The following is a 15,399-nucleotide window of genomic DNA, read 5'->3' as shown; positions in this document are numbered from 1 at the left end:
AACAAGTCTATGAAATCAGCAGCAATATTATCCCCATTTTCCCAATGAGGAACTTGAGACTCAGAGACAGTAAGCAACTCATCGAGTGTCTCAGAGCTAGTACGTGGCAGGGCTGGACTTAAACCCATGCCTAACTAAGTCTAGATCCTATGCATTGGAGCTCTCCCTCCCCCCACACCAAAGGAGGGATGAGGTCATTGATGACGTCAGCCAACATCCTCCTGCCAGTAGGCTGTAGAGAGGGTGCCTTTGCTAAAATGGGAAATTGGAGCAGATTCAAGAGTATAGGAGTGGCTAGAACACTTGACCCTGACCTCTTTAGCTTTGTTGGGGGTACCTCTCAGAAATTGTTCTGGGTTGCTGGAAAATAAAATAATGCCCACACCATGGACACAGCCACCACATGAGAGGGCAAGAGGTCAGTTGGGCAAGACGTCCAGGAGTTAAACCAGGTCTTTGGAGGTGTAGTGATGTTTCTCTGAGGGTGGAAATATTTGTCTCTGGGTTTTATACTTTGCTTGGCTGTGGCTGTTATTCACTGTCACTCACAGAGGCTGTGACACAGCCGAGAACCCAGGCCAGCACACATATTCTCTCGTAAGCCTCCCACCAGGGAAAGAAGAAACACATTAAAGAAAAAAAAAAAAAACCACAAGAAAGATTCAAGGAGGGCAGAAAATGCACTTGCACTTCTACCAAGGAATAGAGACTTTAAGTATATATGCTTATGTGTTTAAGTCTGTGGTTAGAATGTCTATTAATATTTATCGATTTCATACCTAGGAGCTTCTGAATTAGAAGTGATTATTAAAGGACTCTTTGCAAATGAAAAATCCGCAGAAGGAACTCAGTTGGTTAAATACATACACAGAAGGGGTACGCCTGACCGACTTTCCCAGCTTTAGATGAGAGATTGCTTGGGAAGACAGGAAGAGCTTGTCATTCTTTACACTAATAACTCTGCTGTGTGTCCACATTGATATGTACTGGGGTGTGTGTGTGTGTGCACGTGCCCATGTGTTTCATCAACACTGAACGTATACATTCCCATCTTATAGCTGCTGTATGTCTCCTTAAGCCCCACACTCCTCTCCCCTGTTTTTTCCTCCTGGTATCTTTTCTTCTCCATCCTTTCAGTTCATAGACATCGTAATGAGGGTGATGAATAGGAGGAGGATAGCTGTTGGGGTTCCGCTGCCTGCCCACTTCTCTACAGCTCTGTTCCCTTCTCCTGGTCCTCTCACTCACATCCCTGAGCCCTGGCCACTCCTGTCTGGAGATCTGTTGCCCTTTTCCCCAGAGCACATGTTAAAACCCACTCAGCCAGAGTAAACCATGTAAATGGACAAGAAATTCATCTCCTAGATTGGCCAGGATTCCCATGTGACAATTAGAATAAACAGAGACTCCGTCTGTGGAGAGGGAGGGTAACTCCCCAAGGACTCTCTCTTGGAGGGGGATGAGATGGGGACACAGGACAGATGCCATCCAGAAAGCAGAGAGCAGGGAGCCCTCACAGCCACTCCTGAGGCTCAAAAGGCTCCTGGCATATACGTATTTCACATGTGCTCAGTGCTTTCTGGGCATCTGGGTGTCTGGAGTGGTGAGTCTCCAACTTCATGACGCACCAGATTCTCCTGGGCAGCTTGTTGTAAATGCAGATACCGAGACACTGGGCACCACCCCAGGGATTCTGGTTGGTCAGCCTGGGCTTCTGCATTTTCACAAGCAGCTTCTGTGGATTCCACATCACGTGGTCTTCATCTTCACTTTGAGAAACACTGGAGTCCAGAGGCTTGTGGCTAGAGCCTAGGAAGGGACACCATTTGCAGGAAGTGGCCTTCAACGTTGGCTGCAGGGAGCAGGACCCCATTCGTGCATGTCTGTCTGGCTCCTGCAAGCAGCCACTTGGCAACCCGAAGAAGCATGAGAGTTTCTCAGGGCACTGACTCCAGGGTCAAGAAGTTCATCACTCACTGGCTTCCCTTTCAGCCTTCCCCCTTTCCACCTTGTCCCACGTATGGATTCCTGGAATCCACGATTCATCACTCAGCCTTACCGGGAGGAATGCATGGATGCTGCCTCTGGTCTCTGAGCCAAAGAGAAACGATGCTCCTGATTGGATAGGAGAGAAAACTGGGCTTTATGTGGGAGTATCTGAGTCCTGGCCCCCAGCTTATCCACTCAACAAGTATGTGTTGAGCACTGGAGGATAAGAGGTGGAAGGAAGTGCGGGCAGTTTTGGGATGCTTGGACAGATCTCTTAACTTCAGTGTCTTCATCTGCCATATGCAGATTCCAGTACCCTCTCTACCCAATGGAGTTGTTGCAAGAATAAAATAAGAGAGCTGTGAAAATGCTTTGCAAAATTAAGATGTGACTAGAATTCCTGGAGAAGACTGAATATGAGAAGGGTTTTAATGAGAGTAGCAAGAATATTTGTGGATATGAATTTGTAGGGGACAAGGAAGATGAATTTGTTCAATCAACCACACACTCTTTGGAGAAGCATCTATTGAGCCCAGACAGGGGCAGCAGAAAGCAGAATGGGATACAAACCCTGCCTTCCTGAGTCTCACAGTCTGGCTCGTTGGGTGCATATGGTGGAGGGATGGAGTAGTTTTAGCCGGGGCATTTTACTGCATGCAACAGAAATAATCAAATGAGCTCAAGAAAGGGGCATTTATTCTTGGGAATTCCATGGAATCCAAGACAAAGAAGAATAAGCAGGATTGTTTTGGAAACCCCAGGAGTTTAAAGACCTTACCCCAGGGAGCCAAACTCTTGGTGACTTATCTCTCAAATCCTTCAGTCTGTATTTCAAATTTGCAAATAAATAAACAGAACAATAACCAATGGTGATATATGCTATGAAATAAGTAAATGTTGAATGTTAAATCTGAGGGATGAAAAGGAATCAGATACAGAGAGCCAGGGGGAGAATGTTCTGGGGAGAATGTTCCAGGGAGAAGCAAGGAAAAAGACAAAAACCCTGAGTTTGGAAACAATTAAGTGGCAAGAGAATGGTGAGCAAGGGGTGTGGTACAAGAAGTCAGTGGCCAGGTTATGCAAGGCTGTGGGTCCGCCCTTCAACTGTAATTTAGGAAGTGCCGCGTGACACACATCAGTGGAAAGATGGGCCATTTTCTAAAGTCCCTGGTTAAATTCTTCCCAGCTCCTTCACTGACAAAGCTGCATGGTTCATTCCTAAATCTGGGGGCTCTGTTTCTCTGTCTGTAAATAAGGAGGGCACTAGAGTAGACAATCCCCATTGCTTTCTAGGACCAAATAGGGTCATTCAATCATAGAGTAGGGCAACCAGATATACTGGGTTTCCTGGGACAGTTCCTATGGATGCCACTTGTTTTAGCTTAATTCAGTTACTCACTGCGACCTCTTTTGCTCTCAGCAGCATCCCAGTCTCGATGTTACATTATGAGGTCACTCTATTTCTGGGGCAAGGGAGGTGCATGTGGCTGTGCTGTCAGCAATGGGTTAGGCCCTAAGCCTTGATTCTTGATTCTTGATTCTTGATAGGAATTTCCTTTCTCTGAGCTAGAGGGAAGTTGGTTTTGCAAACTTTTCGAAATGCCCAGGCAAGCTTTGATGGGCAACAAACACACACACAAGGCACAGTCAGCTCATTCTGCTGAGAAAGATCAGACAATGTAGGTAGAGTCTGGTGACCACATATGGGCCGAGGTTTGGATGGGGTTGGGCTGGTTGGGAGTGATAGCAGCAGTGACAGTGGAAAAATGACAGCAAGTCCTATGAAATAGACCCATTTTCTGTCTTGGTTCTTAACATCAGCCTACTGGGGTGTGAGATTGGGACTATTTTGGGAACATGCAAAAGGGGGAACCCTAAAACAGAATCCACAGTCCTGCCAAATTCTCATAGTTGTGGATCCCATGGAAATCCATGTGGAAAAAGAAAAAAGTTGTGGAAAAAGAAAAAAGAAAGGTAGACCTTTTTGGTTTAAATCAAGTATACCCGCAGAGGCTAATTGATTGCAGACTTTCTATCTAAGATCTAGTCCTTTGGTGTGTGGGTGAACATAAAGACACACAACTGGAAAAAGCCCCTTTTTTTCATGTTAGGAAAAAAAAACTCTCAAAAAATAAAATTCTTAAAATCCTAGGAGGCACCCCAGGAGCTTCTAAAGCAAGCTTCTTGAAACCTCAAAAAGGGGTTCCAGACCGCTCTAGGCAAATGGGCTTGCGGGAGGGGGTTAGGCCAGTGGGAGGGGACACAGATTCCACTGAACAACTGGACCAACCAAGGCACTTAGAACTGCTTAGTGTGACTTTGGGAGGCCAAAGCAGGTGGATCATGAGGTCATGAGTTCAAGACCAGTCTGGCCAAGATGGTGAAACCCCGTCTCTACTAAAAATACAAAAACTAACCAGGGATGGTGCCAGGCACCTGTAATCCCAGCTACTCAGGAGGCTGAGGCAGAGAATTGCTTGAACCCGGGAGGCGGAGGTTGCAGTGAACCAAGATCACACCACTGCGTTCCAGCCTGGGAGACAGACCAAGACTGCATCTCAAAACAAAACAAAACAAACAACAAACAAACAAACAAACAAAAAGAACTGCTTAGTATATCTGCAAACCAGGATTCAGTTCTTTGCAGTCTTTCAGTTACCTTATTGGGGGGAGCATCAAAACTACAGAACTTTGTGGGTCTTCAAAAGGGGAATGCCATGGTGCAGCCATTGTGGAAACATATTAGCAGTTCCTTGAAAAGTTAAACATAGCAACTGTTTTCCTCCTTGAGTGGCGGTGGAGGATGGGGATAAGAAAGGTAGACCTGGCCGGGCGCAGTGGCTCACGCCTGTAATCTCAGCACTTTGGAAGGCCGAGGCAGGTGGATTGCTTGAGGTCAGGAGTTTGAGACCAACCTGGCCAACATGGTGAAACCCTGTCTCTACTAAAAATACGAAAAATTAGCGGGGTGTGGCGGCCCACACCTGTAATCCCAACTACTCAGGAGGCTGAGGCAGAGAATCTCTTGAACCCAGGAGGTGGAGGCTGCAGTGAGCTGAGATCGTGCCACTGCACTCCAGCCTGGGTGACAAAGTGAGACTCTGTCTCAAAAAAAAAAAAAAAAGAAAGAAAAAAGCAAAAGAAAAAAGAAAGGTAGACCTTTTTGGTTTAAATCAAGTACCTGCAGAGGCTAATTGATTGCAGACTTTCTATCTATCTAAGATCTAGTCCTTTGGTGTGTGGGTGAACATAAAGACACACAACTGGAAAAAGCCCCTTTTTTTCATGTTAGGAAAAAAAACTCTCAAAAAAATAAAATTCTTAAACTCCTAGGAGGCACCCCAGGAGCTTCTAAAGCAAGCTTCTTGAAACCTCAAAAAGAGAGGGATGAGAAGGGGCTCAAGGAATGAGTCTTTTCTTTTCTCCTTGTTAGCTTTTTTTGTTTTGATTTGAAGATCCCAGTGTGTGGGAATAATCTCACCGAAGAGCAAAATGAGTAACACTGGGTCAGTTTGTTTACTACACAAACACACTCACACGCACTCATTTATAGAACACTTACTATGGGCTAGGGTGGCAAGGATGCAAAGATGAATAACATAAAAAGCCAGATTACCCTCCTTCCCCCACCCACAAGTTCCCAGTGAAGTGGGAGACATGTAAACAGATAAATTACTGTTTCTTCTGCTGAGTGCTATTCCAAAGGTGAGAGCTCGTGCATGCACACACACACACACACACACACACACACACACACGGCCCTCTAAATAGAGCTACTCTTAACCGTTTGCTCAGAAGCCCTAGTTCCAGAACATTCCCATCCCCTCTTTGTGTATTTGCATATATGACTTTTCGATTGAGGTAAACTTTACATAACATGAAATTAAGCACTTAAAGTGAAGAATTCATTGGCACTTAGTACATTCACCGTGTTGTGCTACCAACACCTCTGTCTAGTTCTGAAACATTTTCATCAATCAGCACAAAGTAACACCCGGCACCTATTAAGCAGTTACTCCCCATTCTTCCCTCCCTGCAGCCCCTGACAAATACCAATCTGCTTCCTGTTTCTATGGATTTATTTATTCTGGATATGTCATATAAATTGAATCATATAATATGTGACCTTCTATGTCAGCCTTCTTTCACCAAGCATAATGTTTTGAGGCTTCATCCACGTAGTAGTAGCATGTTTCAGTACTTTTCATGGCTGAATAATATTCCATTGTTTACTGCAATTTGTTCATCCAATCATCTGTTGATGGACATTTGGGTCGTTTCTACCTACTGGCTAGTAATGAACAGTGCTGCTATGAACATCCATGTACAGATTTTTCTGGATATTTGTTTTGGACATATTCTTTTGGACATATACCTAGGAGTGGATTTGTGGGTCGTATGGTAATCCTATGTTTAACTTTTCAAGAAACTGCTAATATATTTTCCACAATGACTGCACCACGGCATCCCCCTTTTGAAGACCCACAAAGTTCTGTAGTTTCGATGCTCTCCCCATAACGGAAAGACTGCAAAGAACGGAATCCTGGTTTGCAGATACACTAAGCAGTTCTAAGTGCCTTGGTTGGGCCAGTTGGTAAGAACTTGTGTTAATGAGGTTAAGGTCAGGGTTCGATCCCCACACTGACCCATTAGCTGAGCAGTGTGGACAGAGTGAAGAATTGTGCCTTCCTGCCACATGCTCCACCATCGAATCCTGCCCTCTTGCAAAAGCTTGTTAGTGGTCACAGGGGAATGGACCAAGACTGTTTTTATGGTTCCACATAAAAGCGGGGAGAAATCTATCATTCAAGGCCTCCTGAAGGCGCAGCGGGAGGAATTTGCAATCAGATGATTACTTTCTTCCAGTCCTGGTGTCACCTGGTTTCTGCGGGCCTCTTAAGTAAATTGCTTAACCCTGTGCAGAGCCTCAGTTTCCTTATCCCTAAAATGGGAATAATAATCCTCACTCATAAGACATAAGAATGTATAGAAAAGCACTCTGCATGCAGTTTTTGTTTGGTTCTTTTTTTTTTTTTCCGAGACAGAGTTTTGCTTTTGTTGCCCAGGCGGGAGTGCAATGGTACAATCTCAGCTCTCCACAACCTCCACCTCCCAGGTTCAAGCGATTCTCCTGCCTCAGCCTTCCCAGTAGCTGGGATTACAGGCATGCACCACCATGCCCGGCTAATTTTGTATTTTTAGTAGAGACAGGGTTTCTCCATGTTGGTCAGGCTGGTCTCGAACTCCTGACCTCAGGTGATCCACTTGCCTTGGCCTCCCAATTGCTGGGAGCCACCGCACCCGGCCTTTGCTTGGTTCTTACGGGTTTCCTGTAAGAACGTGAAGGGTGGGCAGCCTCATTCTTCCTTGCAGCACCCCACTGGCTTCTGCAATCTGTTCTTTGCTGCTCTCCGGAGGTTGACGGAGCTGGAATGGTGGCGCCCTGTTGACCAGAGGGTTGCTGGCTGTTTTAAATTGTCCTATTTGCATGGAATGAAGCTTGCTATGGTAACAAGGTCTGGTGGCTGGAATCCAGGGCCCCAGTGAAAAATGCAAAGCCTGTGGTCTGGGAGAGAAAGAGGAGCTGGAAAGGGTACATCAACGTCAGGTTACCTCAGTTCTTCTGTGAAGAGGGGATGGGTAAACTGAGGCAGCAGGGCTCCCCTCTTTGGTCCCAGTAGAAGCAAGGGAAGAAGCCCCATCGACGCCTGCCTTCTTATCTCTCAACCTCATCTCTGTCCCCGCTAATATTCAGCTAAGAAGCTTAGGAGCTGGTTAAGGCTGCTCCTGCACCTGGGTGCACACACAGGGGTAGGGCCGTGGGGAGGCGGGAGCACGAGCGGCCCACGCCGAGGAAGGTTGGCTCCCTCCGGGGGTGGGCAGCGCAGGTCTGGCCGGCGGGTGGGGGTTGGAGAGTGAGAGGCACGCGGGGCACCAGCTCAGCTCCTCTTTGGGGATTTCGTACTCGCAGTTTAAGGAACCAGCGGAGCACCAACTCCACTTGTGAGCTGGCGCAAGCGTCCCCCTCCCCTGGAGATCCACCCCTGCTCCCCTCTGAGGCCCCCTTCCAAGTACCCTCTCTTCCGAGCACCCAGCGCCTCCCCAACCCTAGCACTGCGCGGGGCACCAGTTCTTCAGGGCGGGGGCTGCCCCACCGCTCCAGGGAGGGGACAGAGGGCCGGCCTCGGTCCAGGCGACCCCCGCCCCTCGCCAGGGGCGCCACCTTGGCCCCCTCCCGGCTGCCGCCCGCCGCCCCCGCCCCCCAGGGGGGTGTGTCTCCTAAGCAGGGGGGCGCGGGAGGCCAAGGGTGCCCCCAGCCGCCGACCCAGACCCCCTCCCGAGCGGGCGGCGAATGGTAGGCTCCACTGAAAGAGTGCCTGGCGGCGCGCGGTGTCCTTCTCCGAGCAGCTCTCGGCGCCCGCCCGCCGGGGTCTCGGCGATCGCTGCTCCTCCTCCTCCTTCTCCTCCTCCTTTTTCTCCTCCTCCTTCTCCCCCCGCCGCCTCGCCACCGCCGCGGCTCGGGCTGAAGGCGCCGCTGTCATTCCTGCGCCGGAGGAGCCGGCGCTGCCGGTGCTTGGGGGTCGGGGCGCGGGCGAGCCGGGCCGCGGGGGACCCAACAGGTAGAGCCGGGGGTGCCCGGCCGCGCGCCCCCCGCGCATCATGCAGCTCTTTGTCACCTCTCTCGCCCCCAGGCCAAAATCCTGAGCATGATGGAAGACAATAAGCAGCTCGCGCTCCGCATCGATGGGGCGGTCCAGTCGGCCAGCCAGGAGGTGACCAACCTGCGAGCCGAACTCACGGCCACCAACCGGAGACTGGCGGAACTGAGCGGCGGCGGCGGCCCCGGCCAGGGCCCGGGAGCCGCGGCCAGCGCCTCGGCGGCGGGGGACTCGGCGGCGACGAACATGGAGAACCCCCAGCTCGGAGCGCAAGGTAGGATCGCCCCAGCGCCCAGGGCGGAGGAAGGCGAGCGGCGCACGCCTGGCCTCGGAGGTGGCCGGGGACCCGGGGTCCCCCACGCCCGGGGCGAAATCGCTTTGCATTCTAGCTTGTAACCCTTTCCGTCCGGTGGTGGCCACCGTTGCTCCCCGGCTGGGAGTTGCAGGCTGCTGTCATTCACGAAAACCCGGGCACAGTGTGCACGGGGTCACACGGTCACACCGGCCCCGGCCAGCCTGAGCGAGGCGCAGCCTGCAGGTCCCTTCCGGCGATAGAAAGTGCCCTTTCAATGGCACCAGCCCCCAGCTCCGTGGCAAACTTTTCATGCAGAGGCCTTTTCCCCATCCCCCGCAGGGGTGAATGGCACGGTTCCCCCCACTTCCTTAGGCGCCTTCCTTTGCAATGACTCTTTCCCAAAGAGAACTCCGGCTCTGCCGCCCGTGGTTGGGATAGAGGATTGGACTGCTGTGCACTTTTCTCCGTGGATGCCAAATCCCTTGGCTCAGTTGCATCTGGACTTTATTTTCCTCTCATTTGAGGTCTCGCAGGCATTGGAATCTATGGATGCAACAGTAGATGCTCAGCTCAGCAGGGAGTTTGAATTTCTGAAAATATAAACACCGAGAGCACTTTCCAGGGGGATATTGTAGACCTCAAAGATTGAGCGGTAGAGAAATGAAGGCTTAGGGTGGTGGGCTGCAGGGAGCCCCTGTTTGAAGGGACTCTGCAGTTTAGAGAAGAGGAAGAAAAAGACAGTTGGTGTGTGTTCACATTGACAGAGATTAAGCTCTGAACCCCCCTGAAGACGTAAAGGGGGATGAGGCATCCCTAAAATGTACTGTTTGGTTTCTGTGACTTGGAAAGTAAAAGGGTAAGCAGGCTTTGGGGGATTTTTTTTTTCTTTTTCCCTAATTGCCTTTTGAGAAACAGTATCACTGGTTATTAATATCATTTGAATTGCAAATTAAACTGCTGAAATCCAGAACAGGACATAAAAAAAATCTCCAGTCCATGAGGGCCACTTGTCTAAATATGTCACTTGAAGTACAGGGTACCAAATTGCTCAGTGGCTCAAAATGATTTTCTGGTTCTGTTGTCATTTCAAGAGCTTCTCTTGAGTGTTGAGAGAGTCTGTTTTCCTAAGAATCTGGTTCTCTCCATCAGTCTCTGTTTCCACCTTATCTTCCTGGGAAGGTGTGCGTTCTTTGATGTGAGATGTGAAGCCTGCCCGTGTGCAGTTTTATGTCGAATTCCAAGTCGGATCTTAACTTGGTACTCCCGGAGCCTGTCGGAAGTCTTAGGAATTGGGGGGAGTACTTTGGTAAGGAAGTAGCCATGACGTAATGGTGAGAAGGTGTTGTGGTCCTAGTGCTTGCTGCAAGCTTGACATATGGTTATTCTTGTCATCCCTTGCGATGTCATTGTGTGTGAAAGAACATTCTCCCCTGGAACCTGTGCAAAAAAAAAAAAAGAAAAAGAAAAAAAGAAAAAAGAAAGAAAGGCAGACTGCAAGGTAATGCTTCACTTTTTATAGGCAGAGGCTCTGCTAACATTAAAGAAATAGCTAAGAACTGGCATTTTGCTAAGAATCAAAAGCTGTATAGTAAAGGACACTGAACAATGCTCATTTATTTCCCACCGTCTGCCCCCTTCTCAGCGAAGGAAAAGTTAAATGGCTTTTTATCTGAGTCCTGGGTCTGGTTGTAGACTGGGCAGGCTAAGGCAGTCATCGCAGTGATGATATACACATGCTCAACTTGGAAACTGGCATACTTACGGATGGTTAAATTGTTGTAGTGGAACAACAGGGGGCTATTTCCTTGTTCTTTTTTCCTACACAAATGCACAGGGCTGTGGAAATGAAAATGGCTTTTGGATTTCTTGCATATCCTTAAAAACACATAAAACCAGCAGCTCCCATATGCTCTCAGGACCGTGCCTGCCCATGTCAGTGACTGTCTGTGGGTGGTAGGATGAAGGATGGTCTTGATTTCTCCTCTTTGTACATTGGTATGTCTCAAAATCTTTACTAGGGGCACTTTGTGATTTTTATAATCAGAAAATAAAATGTTAAAAGGTTTAAACTCTACTTGATTGTTGGCCGCATAACCGTCTAAATTGATGTGCATTTAAACAGATGTGATGGTTGAAAAGAAAATAACCCCCCCCCATATAAGTTCAGTGGGGTATCATTTACTTGTCTGTAGCAACAGTACATGATGCATTATTTAGCCTCTGTAAGTTTTGGGGATTTTTTTTTTTTTTTTTTTTTTGATGGAGGCGGGAGTTGTTTTGGTTTGTTTTTGTTTTTTTTTCATAGCCTGTGGCAGCATCCTGCTAGCACAGAAATCCCCTGCAGAGGTGGTCTGGTAGTTTATTTTGCCATTGCTTTCATTATCCTAAAAAGAAGCCTTGAGTTCTCACACAAGTTAATTTTAAAGTGTAATTGATTGGATTCCACTTGCTTCTTCTTAATACACCTCCAGGGAGGCTCCCAGAGGCTCAACTCCTCCGGGTTTCTGACTGTTCTTCCAGATTAGTCTGTGTTTTCATTTTGTCTGTGTTGGTGCAATTCAATGGGCTCAGACCCTAAGAGTATTTAAGTGCTATTGAGTTATCAATTTTCAAATCAAGGTTTTGAGTAAAAGGAGTATCTTTGCATTTCAAAATGCAACGGTGTAAGTCATCTTTTAACGAAAGGGCATTATGCACATATTAAATGCATGCTAATGTACTTTTAATAATATTAGTAGAAATGGTTTTGGGAAGGAGTCACCTTTTGCTTCCTCTGCCAAGAGATTGTTAGATTCATTTTCAAATGTTTTTGGTTTTGTTGTTTTAATTATTTTTTTAAATGAATGAAGCAAGCTCATCAATCCATCATTGGCTGTTTTGTTCCAGGGATGACAACCGGCAGTAGGTAGGTTGGTATCCCCTTTTGATGAAGAAAACTTGGGTTTTCCTAGCGGGTTAATGCAGTGTGTCATTTAAACAAAATATTAACTTGGTTGGTAGCCCCTGTGAGCTGGCATGGTTGCTATGTAACAGAATCTAGAAAGTGAACTGCTGAAAATCTGGGCTTTCGGCACTTCGGAGGATATTCTTTCGGAATCTGTGTTAAAAGAACTCCTGGCAGCCAGCCCATCTTGTCTCTCCCTCCTGCAACTGAGTTGGATAATCCCTAATGAGAATGCTGGCATACAGTGCAGAGGGCGTCCGTGCAGGATGGCACATTTCAGAGCTCCAGAGGCTGCCTTTTGGGTTGGTGGGGTCACGACAGCCTTTGACAGGTGGACAGAAGGAGGCTTGGAAAGAACAGAGCCAAGCATTTGTTCCAATTCGTCTTGTTGTTGGTAGCCAGAGAAGGGATTTGTTTAAAGTAACATTTCTAAGCTGTTTTCCTCAGCATAACATCTCTGGGAAAATGTGTTTAAAATGCTTGCTGTTCTTTGAGGGGAAAATGTGGCAGTTTGTTTCTCTGAAAATGTTTTATCTGATGAATGACTAATATTAGATTCAATTGGTTGCTTTGCTATGCATAGAATAAAACAATTAAGTGCTACCATACCCAATTCAAATAGGTGTTAACTGTATATAACAAAATACTTAATGTCCAGTAGGGTGTATGCCTACTGTCATTAGTTTCTTTTTTAAAGAAATAATTGTATTTGTATTCCTATGCAAGTGAATGCGCTGATAGCATCTTTCTTTGGTGTTGAGGACTCCCTGCCTACTGCATTTGTTAGAATGGGATGGAGGAAAGTGTCAGTTTTCTGTACCTTTGTACATTTCCATAAATACATGCAAGTTTTTATTTTTCTCTCCAGGCATTAAAATAGGCTGTTACTTAAGGTCTGACAGCTCTTATCTACCATTACTACAACACTGGAAACTCTTTCGTGAAGTATAAATTACCTTTGGAGTGAATTGAATGTGTGAGTAGTCTGCGGAGACGCTAGACACTGTCGCTTTGCAAAATAAGTTCTGTCTTCTGGCATCCCCTTCTCAATTCATTCTGCCTCTGCTCTTGTTTTCCTAAGCAGACTTTTATCTTTTTTGAGAAAGAGAATTTTCAAATGGCAGAGAGGATGGAACAAAATGTTGGGGAATCTCGGACCTTCTGTTAGCTTGCCCCTAAGTTACAGAGCTCATCGAGTAGCCTGTGCCTTGGTTTTCCAGCCACATCAAGGGGCTGAAATAAGTGTGTCTTTTCCTAACCTGGTAGGCTGTCGTGGGATGGGGATTCAGACTTCTCCCTGAAAATTATCATGCGTGGTCACAAAGAGATTACTTACAGATCAGTACAGTGTGGTTGAAATTACTTATTGATTGGGGATTATTTACTATCTTTCCATTGTCTTTGGAAAATGCCTTCAAAGGACCTCTTAAGTCAAGTCTCTGGTTCTGGTTAATTTCATGCTTCCAGCGTGCGCTTCATTATTTTTAGTGGTTTTCCAACACCTCTTTGATGTACCCCAGAAGTCTGAGCTGACCTGACTTGTCTAATGGGAGCCTGGTCACATATCTTCCCAGGGTAAGGCGTGAGAGGCCGTCTCCATCCCTTCACCCTGTTACTCCTCAAGAAGACTGTTGGCACTTTTTAGGAATCCTCTAGGGTTATAATGTGTGACTTCCTGGCTGCCAGTGAGTTTGTAGCAGATGGGCTTGGCAGGTGGCAAGAGCTCATTGGAACTTTGCCTGCTCACTGTGCACATCATATGGGGCCCAGAAGGTCAAGCTTGGGATTTGGCCACATTCACTGCATGTTTTCTTTGTGTATTATATATCTATATATTCATTCCTGGGCTGTGTAGATAAGGACAGTGAAATCAACATGAACTCCTCTGTTCTTTCCATACCTTAATGGTTTGACTGAAATTGGTCCCTGACTTCTTACCTACCACCATATATCAGGCAAGAGCAGAACTCGTTCTGCCTGCTGAGCCCAGAGAATGGGTTTTTAAGTGATGTTGCATGTGGAAATAGGTCTCAGTGTTTGGGCTGCGTATTAGGGTGAGTAGCACACAATATGGCAGGAGTGTCACCGCCAGCAGTCATTGCCCTGCCTTGGTGCCCTGAATTGCAGGCATAGGGGGTTCAGGCAGAATCATTTAGGAAAGGATATCTTCCCCAAAGCCAACAGAGTGGCCATCCACAGGAGCAGATCATACCTGACGATTCATAGCAGCTAAGAGTTCTGCTGACCCCTGTCACCACCCTCTAGTTCCCCTGATACCACCCCCTAGTTCCCCTGCCAGTCCCATCTCAGTTGTGGAGAAGCTGGAAGATCAGGGAAAGGAATGCCTTCTTCCGCCCCGTTTGGTTGCACGACACCAGAACATTCTTGCTTGTTTGATGCAACCTCGATCTAAGTGGTAGAGGCGAGGTTGTGCTCTGTGGGCCTTCCTGCTACCCCCTTGGAGTCCTAGGCTGCTGGAAACGTGAAAGAAGCTGAACGTAGTTTTAATGAGTTTGGCAAGAACAACTGTTTGAGCAGGTGGCTGCTGTGTGGTACGAGATCATTGGTGCTAAATTTATTCTGCTGGCTTTGTGGACTGGGTCCTGCCAGACCCTTGGGTCAGGCTTCCGAAAGGTCCCTGCCCCTTTACTCTCTGATGAGTTGAGACCTCAGCACAGGAGCTCAGATGGAGCTTGGAACAGGCAGTCCTGCAAGCAAAGAGCCCCAGGGCCTCTGCCCACTTCTCTGGTCAGGCTGGAGAGGGGAGAGAAGTTGGGGAGAGGAAGTGTCCTGCCCAGCTCCCTTCTCCTCTGTCCTCTTCCACCACCGCAAGCGCTGTGGTACCTTTGTGGGGATGTAAAGGCCTTCTGTTCCCAGTATTGCCTCTGCTCTACAGATTGTGTGAAGTAATGAGTCATTAAGAACAGAGCACCCTTTTAAAGAAGCTGATATTCTCCACTCATCTTTGCATACCTCATTATTATTATTCTCAGAACTTATGTTTTGGGTGCGCCACAAGACGCTGGGGATTCTGGAACTGTCTTGAAGCATGTAGTATTTTTCCCTTTGGTCAAGGTGAATAGTTTAATGTAGCAGTAAATGAGAACTGGTTTCATTACTTTGGTCAAACTTTTTAATAAATAATAATATGCACTTACAATATATCAACTACTCTGGCAAGTGCTTAACATACATTATTGAATCCTGAGGCCAGCGAGGTGACAACTGCAGCTGGCCCCCACCCAGCACAGTCAAAAATCTGTGTATAACTTTTGACTCCCGCAATACTTAACTCCTAGTAGCCTACTATTGACTGGAAGCCTTATGATAACATAACATAGCATAATATAAACAGTTAACAGATAACATAAGCAGTTGACTTACACATATTTTTATGCCCTATGTATTATGTATTTTATAATTAAGTAGAGAAATCAAGTAAGCTAGAGAAAACAAAATATTAAGAAAATCAAAAGGAAGAGAAAATATATTTGCTATTCATTAAGCAGAAG

General features: G+C 47.0%; 1 protein-coding gene across 4 annotated transcripts in view; it reads left to right on the top strand.

Annotated features, from left to right (window-relative positions):
- The window catches only part of LOC105473204 (kazrin, periplakin interacting protein), a 1,227,585-nt gene that overhangs the window by 702,587 nt on the left and 509,599 nt on the right, over positions 1–15,399 (top strand). For 3 of the 4 annotated variants that reach the window (XM_011726865.3, XM_071100389.1, XM_011726866.3), the window contains exon 3: positions 8,682–8,922. In XM_011726865.3, the coding sequence (XP_011725167.2) occupies positions 8,682–8,922 (241 nt within the window). Of the gene's footprint in view, positions 1–8,425; positions 8,560–8,681; positions 8,923–15,399 lie in introns of those variants that run through there. The other variant, XM_011726867.3, reaches the window with a different exon arrangement.

This window comes from Macaca nemestrina, chromosome 1 (assembly GCF_043159975.1).
Source record: "Macaca nemestrina isolate mMacNem1 chromosome 1, mMacNem.hap1, whole genome shotgun sequence".
Classification (NCBI taxonomy): domain Eukaryota; kingdom Metazoa; phylum Chordata; class Mammalia; order Primates; family Cercopithecidae; genus Macaca; species Macaca nemestrina.
This window is presented reverse-complemented; position numbering and strand designations above follow the sequence as displayed.